Source organism: Symphalangus syndactylus, chromosome 12, assembly GCF_028878055.3.
Source record: "Symphalangus syndactylus isolate Jambi chromosome 12, NHGRI_mSymSyn1-v2.1_pri, whole genome shotgun sequence".
Classification (NCBI taxonomy): Eukaryota; Metazoa; Chordata; class Mammalia; order Primates; family Hylobatidae; genus Symphalangus; species Symphalangus syndactylus.
In genome coordinates this window covers 138725594-138752405 of record NC_072441.2, presented here as the reverse complement: position 1 = coordinate 138752405, position 26812 = coordinate 138725594, and the positions used below count along the sequence as shown (strand labels likewise).

The 26812-nt window shown below is 42.5% G+C and overlaps 2 protein-coding genes across 3 annotated transcripts in view; one reads left to right on the top strand and one right to left on the bottom strand.

The window, feature by feature from the left end:
* Positions 1–1954: 1954 nt before the first annotated feature.
* RRAGC (Ras related GTP binding C) lies at positions 1955–23903 on the bottom strand. 2 transcript variants are annotated; one of them, XM_055255203.2, is made up of 7 exons: positions 23541–23903; positions 20992–21195; positions 19814–20013; positions 16486–16600; positions 15722–15864; positions 9433–9581; positions 1955–3458 (listed from the first exon to the last, which is right to left on the bottom strand). In XM_055255203.2, the coding sequence occupies exons 1-7, from the start codon at positions 23775–23777 to the stop codon at positions 3307–3309; spliced, it is 1200 nt and encodes a 399-aa protein (XP_055111178.1). In that variant the 5' UTR covers positions 23778–23903; the 3' UTR covers positions 1955–3306. The 2 variants fall into 2 exon arrangements, with proteins under 2 accessions (XP_055111178.1, XP_055111179.1); XM_055255204.2 differs by having other exon boundaries at positions 20992–21093.
* Positions 23776–26812, top strand: part of LOC134734895 (uncharacterized) — a 99019-nt gene continuing 95982 nt past the window's right edge. The window contains exons 1-3 of the mRNA XM_063628248.1: positions 23776–23801; positions 23848–23965; positions 24035–24371. Of these exons, the coding sequence (XP_063484318.1) occupies positions 23776–23801; positions 23848–23965; positions 24035–24371 (481 nt within the window). The remainder of the gene's footprint in view (positions 23802–23847; positions 23966–24034; positions 24372–26812) is intronic.

Below are 26812 nucleotides of genomic sequence, written 5' to 3'. Positions count from 1 at the left end.
GTTCTGGGAAGCTACTATTAACAAATAACACTAGCCTGGCACGGTGGCACATGCCTGTAATCCCAGCACTTTGGGAGGCCGAGGCGGGTGGATCACCTGAGGTCGGGAGTTCGAGACCAGCCTGGCCAACATGGAGAAACCCCATCTCTACCGAAAAAATACAAAATTAGCCGGGCGTGTGTGGCACATGCCTGTAATTCCAGCTACTCAGGAGCCCGAGGCAGGAGAATCGCTTGAATCTGGGAGGTGGAGGTTGCGGTGAGCCAAGATTGTGCCATTGCATTCCAGCCTGGGTGACAAGAGCGAAACTTTGTCTCAAAAAAAAAAGGTAACTCTCCAGTTATGCCCAGCTGCTGTCCACATTCCCTTTACAGACTATCTTCCTTTGGGACCCCTGAGAGGGACAGGGGGAGCATTTAAACTAACTAGCTTACTTAGTAGCTTAGATGGAAAACAGTGATACTAATAATCTCTTTTGAATAACTGGAAGGGCTTTCAGCACTTGCAAAACAAAGGATAGAGATCCTTACCGAAGTCCAAAATTCACACACAGTGCTTTCTCCAACAATGCTTGATTTTATCTTTTAAATCATTTCTCCACACAGAACTCAAGATGTAGAAGGTAAATTAACTCCCAAATACCTCCAGCTTTCTATATTGAGACATTATATACATGCATATATGTATGTGTATATATGAATGTGAATGGGAGAGGTGGTGGTATGTGAAATAGCTAAAATACCTTGCTGCTTAAGACTTTAAGGTTTTTTTTAACCATCTGTCCTAGTTCTCTTTGAAGTAGACTGGTAGAGATCAACATCCACTGGGATGCTAAACATTTCAAGCAAAACCCTGATCATTTTATTCTCCGTTTTCTTCATCCTTAGTTGTCTCCTTTCACATTTACTTTCTATTTCACAATTAAAGATTTCTCCTTAATCACTGACTGAATTTATAATTTTCAGTAATAGGAAAACATAACATTTATTGGGCATCTATGTACCATATACATCTTGAAGCATTCTCTCCATTTAACCAATGGGAGCCTAAGGCTGGAGGCTGCAAGTAAAGGCATGCAACGCTGGGCTGCCAGGCCTGGAGGACAAGCCCTGTTTTGCCACTAATTAGATCTATGATGAGGTTGGCCACCCGTAGTGCACCCTCAACAGTGCCAGTTCACACCTGCTGCTCAGGCATCCTTACTAATGGCATCCCTTCCACTCTCAACAGTATCTGGAATTTAAGTTATACAGTCCTCCTAGCTATAGCCTCAACAAGGCTCCTTATCCCTCTGCACCTGTTTCCAAAATCTGAAAAAGGAGACAGGATTAGATAGTTTCACAAGAGTTTTTTCAAGCTGTTTCTGTGATTTCCATTTCGGAATTAAAACAGCTTCTAAAGTAGTCCAATTATGAAACTTAAAGATCTTTCAGTCTGTCTTCCTCCCACTGATAAACTAACATCTATTTTTCTCTGATTAGTTTAGACCCAACCTGTTTGTATAGACAAACAATGATTTAACCGACATTTAAGAGTCAATGAGTATGTCAGCAACTAGAGGAAACAGAAAACAAGCTGGAATCGGTACAATTGTTTAAGTGTGTTTTACTTCACTCATCTCCTCACTCCTTCTTAGGTTGGATTAATGTATTAATGATGCCACAACCAGGATACTCCCCACCATGTGTGAGATTGGCGGATATGAAACACCCAACCAAAAACATTTTCACCTGAGCTTAGATTTACTACCCTAGAGCAGAAATGGGCCAGGGGAGATACCTAGACACAAGGCCATGAAATTCCCACATTGGGATAGAACTTGAAGCTCTGACACATAAGAAATGTTAACCACAGGAAGTAGCAAAAGAAAAAGAAATGGATGAGAAAACGGCAAAGTGGGACAACCCAACATTCCGCCACCACCCTCCATACCTCAGGCAAGGAGAAACGCTGATTTTGGAGTAAATACATTTATTGATACCCATTTCATATATAGTTCAAGGAAATAATCTATAAATATAAAAAGCATTTTTCTTTTGGATATCACCATGGTCCATGTAAATACTCAACAGTCAGAATCATCTGCAGGAAGCACTCCAAGTCACACTGTTAGGTTTACAGACCTGAATATACATATTGCATTAAACAGTGGCACTTATGTACTCAAGTGGTCCAGTGGCTTTGGAAAATATGACTACTGGGCATGTGGAATAGAAACAATGTGTTAAGTTGAAATCAATGGAAAGGGTATCAACCATCAACAAAAGCAACAATTATGAATTAATATCCTAGGCAAAGAAAGTACCACAGTTGACACTTGGTGTCAGAATACTGGAGACAAAGTATGTAAAACAATGCCTGTTGCAGCACCACGTGCTCACTCCAACTCCCAGTGGACAGTCCCCCCAGTGCCTTAGGGTCACTCGTGGTCAACAAAATGCAATCAAGAAGCTCGATAGCTTAGAATAAAAGGTCTGTAGAGGCTGATATCAAGATTAAAGTAAGCTAAACATTTCAGTGACATAATGAGTTTCTCCCCTAGGAGGGGATTGTGGGAAAAACTTTTAATTCCCTTTGTTACACTGAGCATTTATGTAATGCAGAAGAAAGAACCCAGACATCTGGTACTCAGAACATAGGTGCAAAAATTTTCTTCCATTTCAAAGTTTTTTCAACACTTCCGAGGGAACTAATGCAACCACCGTTGAGCCTTGCTCTCCACCTAATGCAGCATAAAATTTTCTCTCATTTCTTCAATACAGGAATGTCTTGCTGCAGACTATGTGTCTTCTGAGTTAGCAAGCAAATGCGTTTAAAAGGTCTTAGTTGTGCAATGTCCAAAACTGAAATCTGAGAGGCAGTGTTAGAACTTAAGCAAGGCAGAATTTTGAGAGTTTACCCAAATGAAAGCCTAAGTGAAGCATATAAAAATTCAGTCTTTTCTATTATTTTCAACTGGAATTGATGGCAACATTCCCTGGTAAGGATGGGTAACGTGTTATCTCCAGGTCCAAAATATCCCAACTACTTAAAGGGGACCCAAAAGAGGAGAAACACACACTTGAGTTCTGTGGTCTCCAGAATTTTTTTTTTTTTTTTTTTGCCATTTTCAAAAAAGAAATAGTAGCTTCAGTTGTACACCACCAGTTGAAGGGGTTTTCATCCAAATGAGAAACTCTACCCCTTGTCTCTAGTGGAACAGGCACCAGATTCCCACAAGCGGCAGCTCCCATGTCCTGTAGCACGTGGCATCCGACCCTGGAGTGACTAGTAAGCTGGCACAGAGCCCCGACGCTGGGATTCAGACTAGATGGCATTTCGTGGCGTGCCATTGTGTGTCAGCGCTTTCAGGCTGGAGGCACTAGTCTGGTGACCACAGCTCCTGTGAGAAGTCACACCCACCTCAAAAACCTCATGAATAGCTTTTCGGAAACAGTGGAAGTTGTAGTCTATTAAACCTGCAGGAAGGAAAAAGAAAAGAATGCCTCCTGAATTGTCAATGGTGAAATTTGATATTTGGGTTTGCAGCCAAAAATAACTCGGATAAACACTGGTTGGAAATTCTTAAGCCTAGAAACTAGATAGCAACATCTTCAATCTTAAGAACAGCTGGTCATCGGTCAGGTGCGGTGGCTCACGCCTGTAATCCCAGCACTTTGGGAGGCTGAGGCAGGCAGATCACGAGGTCAGGAGATCAAGACCATCCTGGCTAACACAGTGAAACCCCGTCTCTACTAAAAATACAAAAAAAATTAGCCAGGCGTGGTGGCGGGTGCCTGTAGTCCCAGCTACTCGGGAGGCTGAGGCAAGAGAATGGCGTGAACCTGGGAGGTAAAGCCTGCAGTGAACCAAGATCGCGCCATTGCATTCCAGCCTGGGTGACAGAGCGAGACTCCATCTCAAAAAAAAGAACAGCTGGTCATCATATATATCTACCATCATAAGGTTCTGCTAGAAAACAAATGCGACTGCAATTAGACCATCACCTTGGCCAAATTAATACCTCTGGCAGCCAAGTTTCAAATCACTCAATTCACATTCAAGAAAAGTAAAATATTCAAATACACTGTGTGGCCTGCTTGAACATAGTGTGATCTTTCAATCATTTATATTTGATTTGATGAAAGTCAGTAAATACTTATTGAACAGCACGATAGAGGGTACAATATGTCAAAGGAAACAGCAGATATGGTCCATGCCTTCCAGACAGGATATGCTAGATGAGGCATAAAGCCAAAATACAAGAAACAAACCAAAACAATCTGGTGTCAAATTGACTACAACTGTGAAGGAAATCCAAAGAAAAAGCCAAGTGCAGGGCAAAGTCATCAACTGAAAACTTCAGGGACAAGAAAGAATTTGGGGAATACGGCCACGATTTAATCAGGCAGAAAAGGGGAACAAAATCACAAGAAAACTGCAGGGACCTGGCAATGAGAATACAGCACAGGTGGAAGACAGGAAAAAAAAATGGTCTGACTGGAGAGTGGGACACAGAACTCTTGGTAGGAAATACTAAGAATCAGGTCTGAATAAGTAGGTTACAGCCAAATTAAGGTGGACCTTCAGACTCAGAAAAGAAACAAACTATAAAAGACAAGTTTTGATCAATTCAACTACATTGTTTTAAACAATAAACAACAAAAAACCACTACCTTTTAGAGATATCTACCGAAATCTGTAGAGACAAAATGATTTCATGTCAGGCCTTTGCTTCAAAATAATCCAGTAGGGAAAGTGGTATAAATATGAAACATAATTGGCTATAATTTTGATAACTACTGAATCTGGGCAATCGATTAAAAGGCTTTTATTATACTGTTTTCTCTACTTTTTTATATATTTGACAGTTTCCACCATAAAATTAAAAAGCTTAATAATCTATAATAACTGAGAAGCTCTCCAGGAAACATGATGGAAGTGTGTGGGAATGAGGGCTGGACCCAGGAGCTGAATGCATAGAGACTCTTCGTGCTGCTCCACCTTTGTGTACACCTGAAGATTTCCATAAACAAATTTTTTTTTTTAGAGACAGGGTCTCACTCTGACACCCAGGCTGGAGTGCAGTGGTGCAATCATAGCTCACTGTAACCTCAAACTCCTGTGCTCAAGCAATCCTCCCGCCTCAGCCTCCTGAGTAGATAGGACTACAGGTGCGAGCCACCACACCCAACTAACTTTTTAATTTTTTGGTAGAGACAGGGTCTTGCTATCTTGCCCAAGCTGGTCTTGAACTCCTGAGCTCAAGCGTCCTCCCACCTCAGCCTTCCAAAGCGCTGAGATTACAGGTGTGAGCCACCACACCCGGTCTAAAAAAAAATTGTTCTAAGATTAAAATGGTTAGGAGCCAGGCACAAGTGATGCACACCTGTAATCCCAGCTATGTGAGAGGCTGAGGTGTGAAGACTGCTTGAGCTCAGGAGTTCAAGACCACCCTGAGCAACACAGCAAGACTCCCATCTCAAAATAAAAACACAAATAAAAAAATAAACTAACATAGGGTGGGTGCGGTGGCTCACACCTGTAATCCCAGCACTTTGGGAGGCCGAGGCAGGCGGATCACGAGGTCAGGAGATCAAGACCATCCTGGCTAACACAGTGAAACCCTATCTCTACTAAAAATCAAAAAAATTAGCCGGGCGTGGTGGCGGGCGCCTGTAGTCCTAGCTACTCGGAGAGGCTGAGGCAGGAGAATGGCGTGAACCCGGGAGGCAGAGCTGGCAGTGAGCCGAGATCGCACCACTGCACTCCAGCTTGGGTGACAGAGCGAGACTCCATCTCAAAAACATAAATAAATAAATAAACTAATATAGAAAAAAATAAGGAACTGCTAAGAATCAGTGCAAAAAAAGATAAATATATATGGAACAGGTAAAATGTGAAAGAAGAAACCTGAATAGCCATGAAAAGGTACTTGCTCTAACCAGTAATTTAAAAAGTAAAAATGAGAATCAAGTAAGATACTCTTTCACACCTACCAGATTGACAATAATTAAACAGTCTAACAATACCAAGCGTTATTAAGGATAAGAAGTGATAAGAACTTCCACAGACCGGTGCCAGCCAGGGGTGAAAATGGTAAAGTCACTTTGGAGAGCTGTTTGGCAATATCTTTATTAGTCAAAAGATACATGTACTCTATAAATTCTACTCCTAAATGCATACCCTAGAGAAATTATCCACATGTGCAAAGGCAAACTTGTTCATGAGCATTTGTTACAGATTTGAAATTTTTAAAATAATCCAAATGTCCAGCAACAAGAAAATAAATGTGGTATAGTCAACCCATAGAATACTATATGGCAGTGAAAAGGAATGAACTAGAACTATGTGTCATTGATCTGAATAAATCTCAAAAATGAGAAAAGAATCAAGTAAGTTGCAGAAGACTACTTATATTTTTATATCATTTATACAATACTCTATTAAGGATAGACATGAAGTGAAAAAATAAGAAAAATAAAATACATATAGCTCAAAGGAAGGGATTTCAATTGAGAAAAACACACAGAAGACTTCAGCTGGCCAGGCAGTTGGCTCTCATCTGTAATCCCGGCACTTTAGGAGGCTGAGGGAGGAGGATTGCTTGAGGCAACAAGTTCAAGACCAGTCTGGGCAAGAGAGAGAGATCCTATCTCTACAAAGTATTTTAAAATTAGCCAGTATCCTGTAGCATGAGCCTATAGTCCCAGCTACTCAGGAGGCTGAGGTGGGAGGATCTCTTGAGCCCAGGAGTTTGAGGCTACAGTGAACTATGATCATGTTGGGGGAATGGAGTGAGATTCTGTCTCTAAAAAAAAAAAAAAAAAAAAAAAAAAATTTTAACTGTATTTATCATTTTAGTTCTTAAGCTAAAAGGTGAAGATACATGTTTTGTTTTACACAAAAATTTGTGTATATCTGAACTATTCCATTAAAAACTCAGGTAGGCCGGGCGCGGTGGCTCACTCCTGTAATCCCAGCACTTTGGGAGGCCGAGGTGGGCGGATCACGAGGTCAGGAGATTGAGACCATCCTGGCTAACACAGTGAAACCCTGCCTCTACTAAAAATACAAAAAATTCGCCGGGCATGGTGGCGGGCGCCTGTAGTCCCAGCTACTCGGGAGGCTGAGGCAGGAGAATGGTGTGAACCTGGGAGGCAGAGCTTGCAGTCAGCCGAGCTTGCGCCACTGCACTCCAGCCTGGACAACACAGCGAGACTCTGTCTCAAAAAAAAAAAAAAAAAAAAACTCAGGTAGAAGAGGAAGGACTTGTTGCAGTAAGTAACAGAGCTACTGTAGATCCTTGAGTAGTTAAACAATATAAAATAAATTTTCTGAAAACTAATTTGCCTTTGGGATAAAAGATGACACATACTACACCCTCCACGTATATGTCAACTACATGAATATTATCAAGTAAGAGACTACTGCAGCACCACTGGCCTGAAGCAATGAGAACCTGGAGTAGAATCACTGACAGTGAAAATGGAAAGGAAACCCAAGAAACAGTTCCAAGAAACAAATGATCAGATTTGGTGAAAATTCAATATAAACAACAAAGAAGAATAGAAAAAGGAGATCACAAAATCTCCTCTGTGAACCAATCTGCAAGGGCCCCTTCGGCAATCACACCACACAATTACCTAACTACAAGATATCTACGCTTGGAGAGAAGAAACTCGCATAACTAGTGACAGAAGTATGACAGCCACGAGAGTCGCAAAACAGGGGAAATACTCATCAACCAATGATTGACGTGACGTTGAAGGTAACATTCACAATATTTAAGAGAGAATGTCTTACTAATAGCTCCAAACATGGGACGAGATCATGAGACCAAGTCATAGCTGGAGATGTGAATTTTTTAATCACATAGAGAAGATTAATTGAAGCCATGTATTTGATGAGCTGACCTAGAAAATAAGCAAGCAGAAAGACTTGGCTCTGACAAACAGGACTGAGAAAAAGAAAAAAACAGAAGAAACAGGAGAGGTGGTCGGGAAAACAAACACACAAAATATCCCAAGAATTCAGCTTCAGAGAAGCAAAGAGAGAAGAAAGTTTTCAGAAAGGAGGGACTGCCAAGATCACATGCTTAGAAGGTTGAAAAGCCTGCAGAGTAAGAAACGGCCACTGAATGCAGCAAGGAGGTAACCTGGTAACTTCTAAAAGTCTAGTTTCTATCATCAGAGTGAACAGGCAACCTACAGAATGGGAGAATATTTTTACAATCTACCCATCTGACAAAGGGCTAATATCCAGAATCTACAAGGAACTTAAACAAATTTACAAGAAAAATACTACCCCATCAAAAAGTGGGCAAAGGATATGAACAGCCACTTCTCAAAAGAAGACATTTATGCAGCCAACGAATATATGAAAAAAAGTCATCATCACTGGTCATTAGAGAAATCCAAATCGAAACCACAATGAGATACCATCTCATGCCAGTTAGAATGGCGATTATTAAAAAGTCAGGAAACAACAGATGCTGGAGAGGATGTGGAGAAATAGGAACACTTTTACACTGTTGGTAGCAGTGTAAATTATTTCAACCATTGTGGAAGACAGTGTTGCGATTCCTCAGGGATCTAGAACCAGAAATACCATTGGACTCAGCAATCCTGTTACTGAGTATATACCCAAAGGATTATAAACCATTCTACTATAAAGACGCACGCACACGTATGTTTATTGCAGCACTCTTCACAACAGCAAAGACTTGGAACCAACCCAAATGCCCATCAATGATAGACTGGATAAAGAAAATGTGGCACATATACATCATGGAATACTATGCAGCCATAAAAAAGGATGAGTTCATGTCCTTTGCAGGGACATGGATGAAGCTAGAAACCATCGTTCTCAGCAAACTAACACAGGAACAAAAAACCAAATACCGCATGTTCTCACTCATAAGTGGGGAGCTGAACAATGAGAACACATGGACACAGGAAAGGGGACATCACACACCAGGGCCTGTCAGGGGGTGGGTGGCTGGGGGAGGGATAACATTAGGAGAAATACCTAATGTAGATGACAGGTTGATGAGTGCAGCGAACCACCATGGCACATATATACCTATGTAGCAAACCTGTGTGTTGTGCACATGTATCCCAGAACTTAAAGCATAAACAATAAATAAATAAAAGTCTAGTTTCAGTAGACTTGTTCAGATGGAAGCCAAACTGCATTCAATTAAACAGGTAATGAAAGCATTTGAATGCAGAAAGGCTAGAATTAAAATCTTGATTTAAAATGAAAGATCAAAAAAAGAAAAGAGAAAGTCTGGACTATACATGGAAGGAAAGGGACAAAAGCAGTTTGAGCTTTTTTTTTTCTAATAGCCATTTGTCTAACACTGCGATTATTATTTTCTCTTGTTTTCAAAGACCTGAGAAGTTATGGCAAAGAAATTAACATAAAAACAGCTTTTTAAAATGCTATTACCTTTTCGTTCAAAGCTTTCTTCCCTTAGAATGCAGACCAGTGCCAAAAATTTAGTCACCTCCTTTAAATAAAGGACAGTTGTATTATTCAGCTTGATAATTGCCATAGATTCTTTGTCATAAGCACTTCCACTTCCATCTTCCTTTAACCTATTTTAAAAGAAAGTACTATTCATTACAGGTTTCCCATCTAGGCATCTGCCACATTTAATTTGCACAATGACATCACCCAGTTTCCCAAACATCTCTGGGAAAGAATACTGGCTTAAATATATTGGGAGAGAGTGTTGTTAAGGTGTAGTGTTCCTAAACACAGAATTTCAGGGATTCCTATTAAAAACAACAACTCCATACACATCCTTTAATATAGATAATCAGACATGTGGAGAAAAAGGTGCAAACATATGTATATCTTAACCAGGGAAATGACAACAGTACCAACATCTCACCAGGTGGGACTACTCACCCCCTAGACTGTGTTCTGTAAACCCAGCTGAGGTATCTCCTCTCTTTACTGTCCTCAGGTCACAGGGACCCTCTGGGACCTGCCGCCTCACTTAGATGAGCTCCTTCGAGGCATATTCTATATGCCAAGTCAATCACATTTTCACAGAAAACATATTTTTTGCTTCCTCACAAAAGCAAGAAAATACTTAGACTAAACCAGAACAGTCTCAGCTAGAGACTAGCAGGGACTATGTTGAAATCAACAACTTTTAAAAAGAGATACGGACTCAGAATCTTTTCTGATGTACTTGCCTATAAAAATCTAAAGTTTATCTAGCTATTGCTAGGAATTAAGAGTTATCAAAAATGCTTTTTTAAAAGTATTTGCCTTCAAAAACAAAAAAGGTGAGGGAAATATACTAAAAAGAAAATGTCGGCTGGGCGCAATGGCTCAAGCTTGTAATCCCAGCACTTTGGGAGGTTGAGGCGGGCCAATTGTCTGAGGTCAGGAGTTCAAGACCAGCCTGGCCAACATGGTAAAACTCCATCTCTACTAAAAAATAAAAAACAAACATTAGCCAGGCATGGTGGCTCACACCTGTAGTCCCAGCTACTTGGGAGGCTAAGGCAGGAGAATCACTTGAACCCAAGAGGCGGAGGTTGCAGTGAGCCGAGACTGTACCACTGCACTCCAGCCTGGGTGACACAGCAAGACTCTGTCTCAGGAAAAAAAAAGAAAAAAGGAAAAGAAAATGTCAGGAGTAATTGGTAATTTTCTTTGGCAGTAAAACAATGTATCTTTTTTCTCCTATTTTCACTTTTCTATATTTTCCATGCAGTTTTTAATGATTAGGGGTGAGGTTTATTTTTTAAACTATTCCGAGCCTTATAATTTGTGTTCTCATATGGTAGCATAAGCATAATGTCAAAAAAAATTTGGGATCTGGCATGGTGGGTCATGCCTGTAATCCCAGCACTTTGGAAGGCTGAGGAGGGAGGAATACTTGAGCTTGGAATTTGAGACCAGCCTAGGCAACACAAGAACACACACACACACACACACACACAATTTTAAGGTGACAGAAATAACACTAAAAGAGTTGTTAGTGGTTGACTTGAGTAGTGGCTCTTTACTCCTATTTTCGTTTCTCTATATTTTCCGTGTATTTTTTTTTTCATGAAGTGGGGGCTTATTTTCACCATTCTGAACCTTGCAGTTTACCTTCTCATACATTTCTTTGATCCTCACAACAACCCTAAGGACACGAATTATTACTATAGCCCTATTTAACCGCATTATGTCCTTTCTGCAACAAGCGAAAGTAAACTACATAAATACAAAGAGGACTATGCCATTGAAAAGATACAGAGGCCAGGCACATGGCGCACACCTGTAATCCCAACACTTTGGGAGGCCAAGGAGGATCACTTTGGCCCTGGAGTTCAAAACCAGTCTGGGCAACAAAGTCAGGCTCCATCTCTACAAAAATATCCAAAAGTTAGCCAGGTGTGGTGGCACACGCCTGTGCTCCCGGCTACACAGGAGGCTGAAGGAGGACAGCTTGAGCCCAGGAGGTCGAGGCCGCAGTGCGCTGTGTTCACTACTGCACTCCAGCTTGGGCAACAGAGACCCTACCTCAAAAAAAAAAAAAAAAAAAAAAAGCCGGGCACGGTGGCTCACGCTTGTAATCCCAGCACTTTGGGAGGCCGAGGCGGGCGGATCATGAGGTCAGGAGATCGAAACCACAGTGAAATCCCGTCTGTACTAAAAATACAAAAACAAAAAATTAGCCGGGCGTGTTGGCAGGCACCTGTAGTCCCAGCTACTCAGAGAGGCTGAGGCAGGAGAATGGCGTGAACCCGGGAGGCGGAGCTTGCAGTGAGCCAAGATTGCGCCACTGCACTCCAGCCTGGGCGACAGAGCGAAACTCCGTCTCAAAAAAAAAAAAAAAAAAGGAATTGAAGTTCATTAAAAATGAAGTGATCTGGCCAGGCGTGGTGGCTCACGCCTGTAATCCCAGCACTTTGGGAGGCCGAGGCGGGAGGATCACGAGGTCAGGAGATCGAGACCGTCCTGGCTAACACGGTGAAACCCCGTCTCTACTAAAAATACAAAAAATTAGCCAGGCGAGGTGGCGGGCGCCTGTAGTCCCAGCTACGTGGGAGGCTGAGGCAGAAGAATGGCGTGAACCCCGGGGGGCGGTGCCTGCAGTGAGCCAAGATCGTGCCACTGCACTCCAGCCTGGGTGAAAGAGCGAGACTCCCGTCTCAAAAAAAAAAAAAAAATGAAGTGATCTCCTGGCAAAGTCAGGACTCAAACTTAGGGTTTTTAACTCAATTCCATGCAGTTTCCAGTACCTTAACTAATATAAAATTAATTTGGGAAGGCAGAATGGAGGGGAAGTTGGTGTCATTTGCTTTTAAGAGTATAGAAGAAAACTACTTCCTTCTAACTGGAGAAGAGGAAGTTGTAAGTGCTACATGTTCTCAGCTTATGGTTAAGATGCGCCATGTAGATCTTTTTCTGTGCCACACGGAAAGTGAGAACAAGAACTAACTCTGACAACAGGTTCCAACATAGACAACCCTGAAGATGATTCCCTAAACCAGTACCCACAGCCAGCAACTGTAAGAAACTATAAAGCTCCTAATGTCAAGCCAGCATATGATCTTGAATCACACACTAACATGAGAAAGAAATAAGAAAGGCACATTCTATTCAAAGTCTGGAGATTAGAGTGACTTGATTTGGCTGTGGTTAATAAAATTAAGAATAAAAATATGTTAATGACCTTAAAATGCTTGCTCAGAATCTGTAAAGCATAAGATCTGCTTTCTACATTTATCTGTTTTAACAGTTTTTAAGACTATTAGGAAAATATGTTTATCTGAATCTTAATCAAAATAATGCCAAGGTAGGCCAAGAGTGGTGGCTCATGCCTGTAATCCCAGCACTTTGGGAGACCAAGACGGGAATACTGCTTGAGGCCAGGAGTTCGATACCAGCCTGGGTAACACTATGAGACCCTGTATCTACAAAAAATTAAAATTAAAAAAACAAAAAAGGCCAACTGCAATGGTTCATACTTGCAACCCCAGCACTTTGGGAGACCGAGACAGAAGAATCACTTGAGTCCAGGAATTCAAGACCAGCCTGGGCAACATAGTGAGACCCTATCTCTACGAAAATCAAAAATCAGCCAGGCATGATGGCACATGCCTGTAGTCAGGAGGATCACTTGAGCCTGGGAGGCTGAGGCTGCAATGAGCCGTCATTGTGCCACTACACTTCAGCCTTAGTGACAGACCATGTCTCAAAAAAAAAAAAAAAAAGAAAGAAAAAAATAAAGTTAGCTGGGTATGGTGTGGTGTGTGGCTGTAGTCCCAGCTACTCAGGAGGCTGAGGTGGGAAGATCACTTGAGTCCAGGAGATTGAGGCTGCAGTGACCCGTGGCTGGAGTGCAGTGATGCAATCATAGCTCACTGCAGCCTGAAACTCCTGGGATCAAGCAATTCTCCTGCCTCATCCTCCTGCTTAATCCCCCAAATTTAGCTAGGACTACAGGTGGACACTACCACACCCAGCTAATATAATGTACTTTATTATGTATAAGGTATTTTAAAATGTATTGGCTGGGAGCGGTGGCTCACGCCTGTAATCCCAGCACGTTGGGAGGCCGAGGCAGGTGGATTACCTGAGGCCAGGAGTTCGAGACCAGCCTGGCCAACATGGTAAAACCCTGTCTCTACTAAAAATACAAAATCAGCCAGGCATGGTGGTGCACCCCTGTAATCCCAGCTACTCGGGAGGCTGAGGCAGGAGAACTGCTTGAATCCGGGAGGCAGGGGTTGCAGTGAGCTGAGATCACACCACTGCACTCCAGCCTGGGTGACAAGAGTGAGACTCTGTCTCAAAAAAATAAATAAATAAAACAAATAAAATGTATCTAATATTGAAAATAAATTTTACAGTTAAATTTGATTTTTGTATTATAAAAAAGTTGGTTTATGAAATTTTGATTTGTTTAAAAAAAAAAAGCAAACGTTCTACTCATCCATTGTTTAAATTAGAAGTGGGAAATACGAAACTTACCTAAAATATATAATAAACTGACAATATCTCATTTTGATTATGTAAAGAATTAAAACAAGCCGGGCATGGTGGCTCATGCCTGTAATCCCAGCGCTTTGGGAGGCCAAGGCTGGTGGATCATGAGGTCAGGAGTTCGAGACTAGCCTGGCCAACATGGCGAAACCCTATCTCTACCAAAAATATAAAAAATTAGCCGGGTATGGTAGCAGGCACCTATAATCCCAGCTACTCGGGAGGCTGACGCAGGAGAATAGTTTGAACCCAGGAGGCAGAGACTGCAGTGAGCTGAGATCTCACCACTGCACTCCAGTCTGGGCGACAGAGCGAGACTCTTTTTCTAAAAAAAAAAAAAAAAAAAAAGGGTCGGGCGCAGTGGCTCACACCTGTAATCCTAGCACTTTGGGAGGCCGAGACAGGCGGATCACAAGGTCAGGAGATCGAGACCATCCTGGTTAACATGGTGAAATCCCATCTCCACTAAAAATACAAAAAATTAGGCAGGCATTGTGGTGGGCACCTGTAGTCCCAGCTACTCCGGAGGCTGAGGCAGGAGAATGGCGTGAACCTGGGAGGTGGAGCTTGCAGTGAGCCAAGACCACGCCACCACACTCCAGCCTGGGCGACAGAGCGAGACTCCATTTAATAAATAAATAAATAACAAAAGTGAGCATATAATCACAAAAGTTAAAGGAATAGACAGACAGATATAGAATAGGTAAGACAAATGTACTCTCCTACTCAGAGGCAGCTGGAGAAAGACACTGCAAAATTAAGCAAAAGACCAAAATGAAGGGCAGAGTCAGAGGTGAAAGAGATATTTAGACTAGATGGGGCAGAGAGAAGACACAGGAAGTAGAAAGCAAAGATAATGCTAAAACATCTGAAAAGCAACTTGAGAGTGCTGATGTTAATACACCAGGGGAATCTAGGAAGTCAGAGGGTGCAGAGAATGTTATTAACTCTTTTTTTGTTGTTTTTTTTTTTGGTAAGGCTGAGGTCTATGTTGCCCAGACTGGTCTCCCAACTCCTGGCCTCAAGCGATCCTCTCACCCCAGCCTTCCAAACATCTGGGATTATGGGCACAAGCCACCACACCTAGCCATTATCAGCTTTTGAAAAGCCAGTAATTCTCCAAAGTTTTCACTAGTCCTCTGGCCTATTCTACAAAATCACTTGCTGGCTGGCTTTCATAAATTTCTATATAGAGTTTGGCAAATTTACATAAAGGAAGAGCTCAAATTTTAGAGATTTATTTTGGAAACTTGTATATATGGGTCAGATTTTTGTAAGTTCTTCCAACATCCAAAATTCTAATTACTTTCTTTGCTCTCTGAAAGATTGAGAATCCCTAATTCCACAAAGCCTGAGGTTAAATCAGGAACCAGAACTTACTTTGTTATTCAGACCATTTTAAATAAATTAATCTAGTTTTTCAATCTAGCTAAGTTCCAGTGGTGAGAAGACACAGTGCAACCCTCCCCCATCCCCACAACAGCGGGAGAAACTTGCAGTGATAAACAAGCCCAGTTCTAGTCATGCTTTCCAACTTTTCTTAGCCATTCTCTGAAGGAGTAAGACCCAGCAGCCCACTTCCAGAGAAATCACGCTCCAAGTTAAAGCACCATGGTCAGAACAATCCCAGTTCATGTAGTACTACTTGCCAGAGGCCTCAGAAATTAGTCTTCTGGACAAATCAAGTTAATAGTTTCCCGCCTGTCTGAGATAGTGCAGGAATATATACATAACTTACCCATATATACAAGACACATCAATTACAACATCAATCATGTCACAGCAAAGTTCGTAAGATTGCATATCCACAGGAGAGCTGTCTGTTGCAATGTAGATTTTGCTGACAACATCAAAGAGAAAAGCTTTTTCAATACCTGAATTCTTGGAAAAACAAATGGGAAACTGTTCAGTATTTTTTAAGAATCACAATTTACAACTTATCGAAGATCTTGAATTACTGAATAACATCCAGGGTCATTTTCATCATATAACCCAATACCAACAAACAAATAGCACTTGCTTGAGAGACTTCTATTACCCAAAGAATGAAAGAGGAATTATTTCTCTCCTCTGATTTACTGACAGAATTTCCTAAGTCAACTCTTCTTCTTCTTCCTCTTTACTCAAATGAATTATTTTCTAAGACATCACAAAAAATTTAACAAAAATCTCTAAAAATCAAGCAATGCTACATTTTCAATAATCCTCTTATTAATATAAACCATCTCTGATTTGAATCACCTTGCTAACAGGAAAGGCGTTATGTGGCAATTTACAAACCATAAAAGAATTACATGTTGACATCAACCTCTATTTAAGAATTCAGAAAATAACTCGAATAATATTTTATGTTATCATTTATTTTACATGTTAAGTGGGTCATTAGTCTTTGTACTTGATACAGATTAATTCAAGACTTTTTTGGAAAATTTGAAAACACAAATATATTCACAAAAATGGAATCAGAAGCTGCAGTGAATTAAATATAAATTGCTCACTTACTGATATAAAGATATTTAATAGGTTTTCCAAGGTCGGCAGTTGTGGAATGAGTTTCTGCACCACCTTACTAAAGGCTTCAAATATTGAATGGTCATAGATACTAGTCAGATAAAAGCTGAAAAACACAACATAGCTTGATTAATTTGAAAAATACCTTACGTTCTATGACAACTATTATAATACATAAAATTTCAAGTTTCTTAACATTTGATTTCAGTGAGTTCAATAAAGCCTCTTTATCTTGTCTACCATGCCCATCACTCAAGATGACAAATACACTTTCCCACCTGGCTTCATCTCTTTACTGCATTTACACGGGGGCAACTGAAGTAGTACTGAGAAAAGGATTTTCAGGTACATAAACTCCAATATTCACCAAAGTCTTTGCAATCTGATCCAAAAAGCTTTTTTTAAGCACATAACTGAGACCAAAAATAAGACTAAAAACCGAGAAAGCTAGAAGAGTTATGTGACATTTATTAAATAAGAACATAATTCAGGTTTCTACTAAAATGTCACCTCAAAAAGTTCTTTCCAGACCAGCCTACCTAAAATAGCACTCTTGTACCCAAGGCTTTCAACCCCTTTCCCCTAATTTGTTTTTCTTCACACTATTGGTAAGCACTTAAAACGATACTATACATTCATTTTGGTGCTTTTGAGCTGTGTCACTGAAAATGTTAAGTTCCAGGGGAAAGAGACTTTGTCAGTCTTGCTCCTAGCAGCAAGCCCACTTCCCTGAACAGTGCTCATAAGTATCTGCTGAACAAACAAATGAATACAACTCGTGTTTAGAATTTATGTAAAGAGCATATTAAAGAGGATGGGAGTCGGGACTCTACAGAGAATGGAGGAATCTACAGGAGTCTGGAGGCCTAAAAGGACTTACGGTGGAGAAGTAACACATGTAGATTCAATAAAGCATGTATTTGAGAGGGAGGCCTTTAACAATTTAAACACTGTCAACAATTCTATCTGCTTTATAACTCAGGGAGTATAATCTTCATGATATAGTCACATCCACCACACATTTATACATATATATATTATAACATCAGAGACACAGAACTTTATAGGTAATTTAAAGATACTTTCAGCTGGGCGCGGTGGCTCACGCCTGTAATCCCAGCACTTTGGGAGGCCAAGGCAGGTGGACCACTTGAGGTCGGGAGTTCGAGATCAGCCGGACCAACATGGAGAAACTCTGTCTCTACTAAAAATACAAAAAATTAGCTGGGCGTGGTGGCGCATGCCTGTAATCCCAGCTACTTGGGAGGCTGAGGCAGGAGAATCGCTTGAACCATGGAGGCAGAGGTTGCGGTGAGCCGAGATGGCATCATTGCACTCCAGCCTGGGCAACAAGAGTGAAACTCCATCTCAAAAAAAAAAAAAAAAAAAATACTTTCAAGGAGCAGACCTAAGAACCTAATCTAGCAAACAGGAGTTTAATCTAGATGTAACAGCACTGGAACAGGTAAGGCCAAGATGACCCTACAGATCTCTTTACAATATTTTAGTGTTTCCTGTAGGCCAAAAGGTGAGCAAAGAAAGAATGTCCTGCACCTTTGAGGCTTGAGGTAGATGGGGACAGGGAGAACCTGCAAGTCACAGGGCATTTTAGTAAGCTGAGTTTCTAGAAACTGCAAATGAAAAGGAGCTTCATCCATAGGACTGCTAGTACTAAATAAAAGTCTTTTTTTTTTTTTTTTTGAGATGGAGTCTTGCTGTGTCACCCAGGCTGGAGTCCAGTGGCACGATCTTGGCTCACTGCAACCTCCACCTCCTGGGTTCAAGCGATTCTCCTCCCTCAGCCTCCCGAGTAGCTGGGACTACAGGCACACACCACAATGCCTGGCTAATTTTTTGTATTTTTAGTAGAGACGGAGTTTTGCCATGTTGGCCAGGCTGGTCTCAAACTCCTGGTCTCAAGTGATCTGCCCACCTCGGCCTCCCAAAGTGCTGGGATTATAGGCATGAGCCACTATGCCTGGCCTAAATAAAAGCTTGATGCAACATTCTACTGAAGTTAACAAGGTCTAGGACCCTACATGGTACCGAGGAAAGGGATGGCATGTACCACTGGGGTGGGATGCCTGGAAAGGAACACAGACACGGAGTAAAGAGAATCAGAAGGATCCCCATGGAGCACTGGGGAACACAGGACAAGAACGGCTCAAAATCCAGGTAAAAACTATTAGCAGTGGATTCCCAAAAAAATAAGACTGAATTTTTATGGAGAGCCACTTTCATTTTCTCCTACAAACATTGCTGAATTTTTATTTTTTTAACATGAATTACTTTCAAATTTTTTAGAAATTTAATCCAGGCAAACTAGAGGTCAATGAGACTTTTCTACATGGTTTCCTAGAAGAATAACTGAAAGACCTTGGAGCCTGAGACCCAGAGAATTTTAGGGGGAGGCATAGCAGTTAGTTTGAGCCCATAAAGAAGTCACAACAATAGAACGGGGACAGAGAAATAACTTGCTGTCTCTCTCCCCTTCTCCCTCTTTAAGCTACTTCTATCATCAAGAGAACATTTTCTTGGGTACTCTTTAATACTCATTTCTACCTATATCATCAAATAAAATAAGATGTACAAAAATATTCCTCATACACTTTTAGAATGCAAATACACAAATCAATCCTATCTAGTAGGTATTATTTAATAATAATTTCTTAACAGTAGTTACAAACCAATACTCCTCTAAATTTAATAGCAGCCTTATGCACATTTATAAGATAAACCCACCTAAGCCAAACTTTATAGAGTTTCATAAAAGTATAAAGTGTTTTAAAAGCTAAGATATATTACAGTCAGTCCAGGGGGGAGGTGGAAGGGAGCCAGCAGGAAAAATAAAAATGAAAAATAAAAAGAGTCAGTCCAGATTTGAAAGTGCACTCTCTGTATAAGGCTGTTCCTACTGAGAAAGATACTGTCTAAGACTCAAGCTAAAGACTTCTACCACAAATGTGACAGATTCACTTCACTGATGCAAGGCGGGGAAAAGTAATGAAACAAGAAGAAGGAGTCCCAAAGCAGATTTATGCCATGAAGAAACAGCCTGACTCCAGTCTCTTGAGATGAATTTGGAAAAGCACCAATGGAAACACTTCACATGACTTCAATCTCCAGGAAAACACAAAAAGTGGGTAATTTCTCAGTATCAGGCTCCCCAGACAGCCTGGAATTCAACAACGAGATCAAAAACATAAAAGATGTGGAAAGGGCACACAGGTAGCAGAAAGCTATGGTGTTTGTAATGACAGAGATGGGAATACATTTACACATTGTTCAGGGCTCTCATATCAAACACACATGTTGTTACCTAAGATGGAGTTTTTCTAGCCCAGCATCTGCAAGGTCATCATTGGCCCTTTGATGAATGTCCCTCTGTGTTTCTATTTTGTGATCATCAGACAGACCATCAACTTTGTGAATAAAAACCTCAAAATTCATGTCTGGGTTAACTTTGTAGGCTTTAGAAACAGTAATGTGAAGTCTTGTTAAAGCCTCCATGTAGTCATCCTGTAAGTCAGAACAAAATATTTTTTAAAAGAAATCTTACAAAAGTCAAGTAATGAGTTAAAGCCTCAAACCACCTCTGTCCCCAACCACAGAAAAATACTATCCTAATTATCATCAATATTCAAACATTCAAATATATTAACTATACTACTAAATAACTCTTCAATTGTCTCAAGATAAAAAAATTCAATTACCAAGTTAATGCTTGTAATTTTTAATATTAATTTAAGAAAGGAAAAATGAAATGAACATTTTTTCCCAACATAATTTTTTAAGTAATCCCAGCTCTGCCATTTTATTCAGTGTGTCACTTTAAGCAAGTTGCTTAAACTCTGATCTCAGTTTACTCATCTGTAAGATCAGAATTACAATACCTACCTAACAATATTGTGAAGATTAAATTAATTAGAACGCGTATGTGAAGGCACCCTCTGTAGCGCCTATCCCTCAGACAGCATTCTTAACTAATGCTTAAGCTTATAAAAAGTAAGCGTCTTAAAGGATAGGGACTTGCCCCATTCATCTCACTGACTGCCACATGCTAGGCCCTCCATAAATGCTTGTTAAGCTAAACTCAATTTTGACAATTAAGTAAACTACTCACTCTAATATCTACTGACTCAGTTCTCATATTCCTCTTCATGTTATGGGATGGGATCTTTTCAGGGAACGACATCACTATTATTATAAAATATAGCAACATCTACCATTAACCAATAAAAGTGGAAAGCCAATGTTAGCTGCCCATGAACTAGGACTCAAGGATGTAAACCATATCTCCTAATCATCTTGATGTTCTGCACCTGCACAATGGCATGTCTGCTCCCAAAGCACTCTGCAACTGCATCTCTTACACTGTTAGGGAATCTACTGCCAAAGAGATAAGCTGCAAGCACACGACAAAGAAGACAAACAACTTTCCTTTGTTTCTACATCTTTTTCCCACCAGGAAAGTGGAGTAAACACATTACTGACTACCTGTGCGTCAATGACATATATCAATGCTCCTGTTCCCCTGAAGATCATCTCATAGTCAAAGGTTGGGTCAAAAAAGTCCATTTGCCCAGGAAAGTCCCATATCTGGAAATTCACAAAGGAGCTATTGGAAATGTCATCCTTATAAATCTTGTTGGTACTTTCCAAAAAGAGGGTCTCGTTGGGTGACATCTTATGAAACACCACCTGTTAAAAGAAAACAGGCAATTTTATGACTATTAAACTTCAGAATTTAAATTTCAAATTCCACCCTGATTTAACATTTAAACATTTGATCTCATAACAAAAAAAAAATTTTGAAAAGTAGGAACTGAATGGTGAATCCATTAGTATCCACTATCCCTTTATTTTTGAAAGAAGACACCAAATTAATTTCAATTAAATCTATTTTGGAGCTAAATCTTTTCTCCTATGTTCTATGCACCATACTCAGTACTAATAGTAGCAATCTCTATCACCTCCATTAGTTTTTCTGGGGGAAAGCTAACATTAATTCTATCAGAATCTGCTTTACGATTATGAAAGCCTTACAGCTAAAGCTTAAGAAGTCTGGTTTATTCAAAAATTACTTGAATGCCTACCTCAGGCTCTGAGGAGTAATTAAAAAAGTGAAACAGACTGGACTCTGCCCTCACTGACTTTGCAGTCTAAGAAGGGCAGTGCCTATACCAAGTAGAAAGTGAAAATGTCCAGGGGGAGGCCACGGGGACTGACAGGCAAAAGATAGCTCCCATGAGAAAAGAAATGTAAAGGCAACTGTTAAGAATCACAATAATCGGCCCAGGTGCAGTGACTCACGCCTTCAATCCCAGCACTTCAGGAGACCGAGGCGGGCGGATCACTTGAGGTCAGGAGTTCGAGACCAGCCTGACCAATATGGTGAAACCCTATCTCCACTAAAAATACCAAAATTAGTCGGGCGTGGTGGTGCACGCCTGTAGTCCCAGCTACTCGGGAAGCTGAGGCAGGAGAATCGCTTGAACCCAGGAGGTGGAGGCTGCAGTGAGTGGAGATCACACCACTGCCCTCCAGCCTGGGCAACGAGCAAGACTCCGTAACAAAAAAAAAAAAAAAAAAAAAAAAAATCACAATAATCACAACCTACACAGTTCTAACATAAAACTACTTTGCCTCTAACTTACTTTCTAGAAGAGAAAACTGAACATTTACTCTCAAGGTTTTCTCAGTAACAAATGTGAATAACTAAAATTAGTTTATTAAAAACCTACAGTCAACGTACCCAAGTTTTGCTGTAGAGGTGAAAATCAAGGTAAATAAAACACAGTACTCCAGCAAATCTGGAAGAACGCTGCTTTTTAAAAAGATCCCATCTACAAAATATCACAGATTCAGAAAGAAAAAGAAAATCACAGATTTATTTTGGATAGGCCTTTGCAACAGAGTGGAGAGGTGAAAAGACCAGGTGCCTGCTGATACGAGTTTTATTACCGGCTCACTCCTAGTATAATGGGTTTGGCTGATGGAGGAAGTCAACCTTGCCTCTATTTAACCCTTACTAAACAGTGTAGGCCGGCGTGGTGGCTCACGCCTGTAATCCCAGCACTTCGGGAGGCCAAGGCGGCCGATCACTTGAGGTCAGCAGTTCGAGATGACCCTGGCCAACATGGTGAAACCCCGTCTCTACTAAAAATACAATAATTAGCCGGGCGTGGTGGCACGCGCCTGTAATCCCAGCTATTCGGGAGGCTGAGGCGGGAGAATCGCTTGAACCCGGGAGGTGGAGGCTGCAGTGAGCCGAGATTGCGCCACTGCATTCTCCAGCCTGGGCGACGGAGCGAGAGACTCCGTCTCAAAAACATAAACAAACGTGTACAGCCCTCCATTTGTTCATGAAAGCCCAAAAGTGAAAACAGACTAGGTCTGCAAAATATTCTCAAAGTCTCAGATATTCTCAATATCTCAAAATATTCTCAAAGTCCCCCCTACAGGGGGAACATCACCAGTAATTACATTCACCAGGCCACAACTACTGAAATCGGTGCAATCTCACTACCCAATTCCCAGTAATGCTACAGCGAAGTCTCCTTCACATCAGTAGCGAGAATTACAACGCCCAGTGTCTTAGTCACAACTCTTTCTGACGCTACTCCCTGGGGCTCTGCTGGGAATCCCGGCACACTCAGGTCACCTGAAGTGAGAACAAATCAAAACGGGCCAAGGGAGGGAGTCCACGAAGTTCTCCAAGTGAGAACTGGAGAGTATGTCTCAGTTTCGTAAATGACACAGGAGCAGGGTCCCAGGGGGCGGAGGTCTTGGGCGGTGCCACCGGGCACCTGCCTCCCTGCAACCAGTTTCGCCTTCAGCGCTCCACTTGGCCTCAGCTGACTTGGGCGTGGACGCAGAGGTCGGGGTCCCCGCGCGGGCCGCGCCTGTGCGCTCGCAAGAGTGGAAGAGAAAGTGCGGAGGGACGGAGCGCAGACGGGCCCCGGCCGCTGCCCTCCCGGGCGTCCCTGCTACCGGACACCTGAGCCCCGGGGAGGGGGCGGGGGACCGGGCGCAGCCCCGCTCACCTTCTGGATGGAGGACTTGCCGCTGCGCCGGAGTCCCATGAGCAGAATCCTCGGCTTGGAGCTGTCAGCGCCCCCCGGGCCACAGCCTCCGCCTGCCCCTGCCCCAACCCCGCCGCCCGCCGCCGCCGCCTCCTCTTCCTCCTCCTCCACGCCGTAGCCGAAGTCCTTTGGAAACGAATCGGCCGCGCCGTAACTGCCGGCGAGGGGCGTCTCCTCCGCCCCGTACTGCAGGGACATGGTGCTGGAGCCGCCGCCGCCCGCGCCCTGACAGGCCAGGCCAGGCCGAGCCAGGCCGCCGCCTCCCCAGTCCGCCTCCGCCGCCGCCGCCGCCGCCGCCGCCGCCCCCGGCAGCCGCCACCGTCGGGCCCGCCCCCCAGAGCCCGGCTCTCATAGGCCCCGAGCCTAAACCCAGCCGCTCATTGGCCGTCCGAGCTGCCACTTGAGAGCAGCAGGGTAGGTGGTGCCCCGTCACGTGCCGGAATCACCTGACTCAGAGCCGCGGCGGGGGGAGGAGGAGTCACGAGGAGGGCTGCCCGGCCGCGCCTCTTGCCCCGGCTCGGGCCCTTAGCCCTCGGCCCCGGCCCGCATGCACCGCTGTCTGCACCGCTCCCCTGCCTTCTTCCGGGCTCCCAGAGCACCGCTATGGAGATGCTCTCCCGGCATTTGAGGGAAGAATTGATTGTCCTCATCTTGCAACTGTACTTGCCCAACTGATATTTATTGATGCCTGCAGTGTCCTGGGTGCCTACCAAGGGGCACAGAACTGGATCCGACTCGGACCCTACCTGCCCTCAGGTTGCTTGAAGATGAACAGAGAGATCGGACCTCTGCGTAAGTAACCTCGCTACGAAATATTATGTGGGAAGGTCACGGATAAATAATGCTCGGGAGTTGGATGGGAAAGCGTCTGAGCAGATCTAGGTGGATGGATAGATTGGGATGTGCAAAGGTATGGGGGAGCCAGCCACACTGAGGGCAAACCTCAACCAAGGCAGAGTCATGGGTCACCGTGATAGTTTGTTCTAGCAGGTAGCTGGACCCTCATGGGAAAGCAGATGCAGCCAAGCTAGAACATCTTCTTTCTTCAGTAAGTCGCCGATAGTGGATACTGCTGCCACTTCAAACCCAACGGGACTCAATTTGCCCTCCTTCCCGCCTTGTCAAAGTCTACTCCAGGAATTCCATACCCCATAGAACACTGCCTCTTCTATGACCTCGTTCAGATTAGAGACCAAAGTATTGAATAATGAAAGCAAACAAAAGCAAATGCTTGTCACCAAATATGTCTGAGAAATTTAGATACATTTTTATCTTTGACAATCAGGCTCTAGAACTGGAAGTTTGACAAGAGGATCCTCGTAAAGCATAGCCCTATACATTTTTTAAAGTACAGGAGTGGGGGTGCTCCCAGCCCTCCAAGGAGACTGACTTCTTGATTATGAAGGAAAAATTCGCACATGCGAGCAGGTCTGGGACTTTGTTTTGTCTGAACCCAGAAGTTAGAGGTAGGATACACCCTTAGAGGTCATCTAGCCCAACCTCTCACCTAAAACGAACCAACTCTATAGTATCTAATAGATATGCAGAATGCACTTAAATAGTTTGAAGGGAAAAGAGCTCACCATCTCGAAAGGCAGCCAACTCCACTGTGGTAAACCTTTGTTTAAAAATTATTAAAGCCGGCCGGGCGCCGTGGCTTACGCCTGTAATCCCAGTACTTTGGGAGGCCGAGGCGGGCGGATCACGAGGTCAGGAGATCGAGACCATCCTGGCTAACATGGTGAAACCCCATCTCTACTAAAAAAATACAAAAAATTAGCCGGGCGAGGTGGCGGGCGCCTGTAGTCCCAGCTACTCGGGAGGCTGAGGCAGAAGAATGGCTTGAACCCGGGAGGCGGAGCTTGCAGTGAGCCGAGATCGCGCCACCTCACTCCAGCCTGGGCGACAGAGTGAGACTCTGTCTCAAAAAAAAAAAAAAAAAAAAAAGTCTTAAAGCCAAACCACACTCCCTGAAGCCTATAATAGAATAAAATAGGAATAGTCTTCATCTTTTTCATGACAGCCCTTCAAATACCAGATTGCAGTATTCATTACCCACTAAGTCTTCTCTGTTCCTTGCTGAACATCTTCAGTTTCAGCCATTCTATGGTGCTGTTCAGTACAGCTGATATACATGATACACATGTTCTTTATCTGCACTGTCAAACATGTAGCCGCTAGTCCTATGAGGAATAAGCACTTGAATTGTTGCTAGTGTAACAGGAATTTTTTTTTTTTTGAGACGGAGTCTCGCTCTATCGCCAGGCTGGAGTGCAGTGGCGCGATCTCAGCTCACTGCAACCTCTGCCTCCCGGGTTCAAGCGATTCTCCTGCCTCAGCCTCCTGAGTAGCTAGGACTACAGGTGCCCACCACCACGCCCAGCTAATTTTTGTATTTTTAGTAGAGACGGGGTTTCACGATGTTGGCCAGGATGGTCTTTTATCTCTTGACCTCGTGATCCACCCGCCATGGCCTCCCAAAATGCTGAGATTACAGGTGTGAGCCACGGCGCCCGGCCAGGAACTTAAATTTTTAACTGCCACTTGCAGCTAGCGTGTACCAAATTGGAGAGCCCAGCCTTATATATTCAAATCCTCTATTGGTCACTCTTTATATGCATTCAAGCTTGTCAATATCCATCAAACATTTGACTCCTACAAAGCAATAATAAACAGTACAACTTTCAGAATGACCATTTAACACCTAGACAATATTTCTATTCCTGCTTTCCAGAATGTAATTTTTTTTTTAAGCATCCATAGGGTGGTTCACATTGATAATCACTGGAACTAATATTTTGTCAACAATCCTGCTGCCTAAATGTGTATAACTGCATTTTTTAACCTAAATGTAAGACTTGATACTTCAACTTTTTGGTTTAGGCCCAGCAGTTTGGGTATTCCACGTGGTTAATCATTTTAAGGTTTGTTTCAATATAGTCTTCCAACCAGACTTTCCAATTTGTGTCACTTACAGATTTGGCACTACTACCATCTGGTCTGTATGTAATCCTTTACAGTTTGCAAGGCACTTTTACATCCATTATATTTAATTTGATCCTTACAACAACCTTGTGAGGTAGGCAAGATGTGAAGTCCATATTTTATAGACAAAGCAGCTGAAGCATAATAGGAGCTTAACTGGTGGGATCCATTTTCTCTTCCATAGTGCATCTTGTTGTATATTGTCTTCATCCAAATCCTTGACAGAAATGTTGAAGAGGACCTCTAGA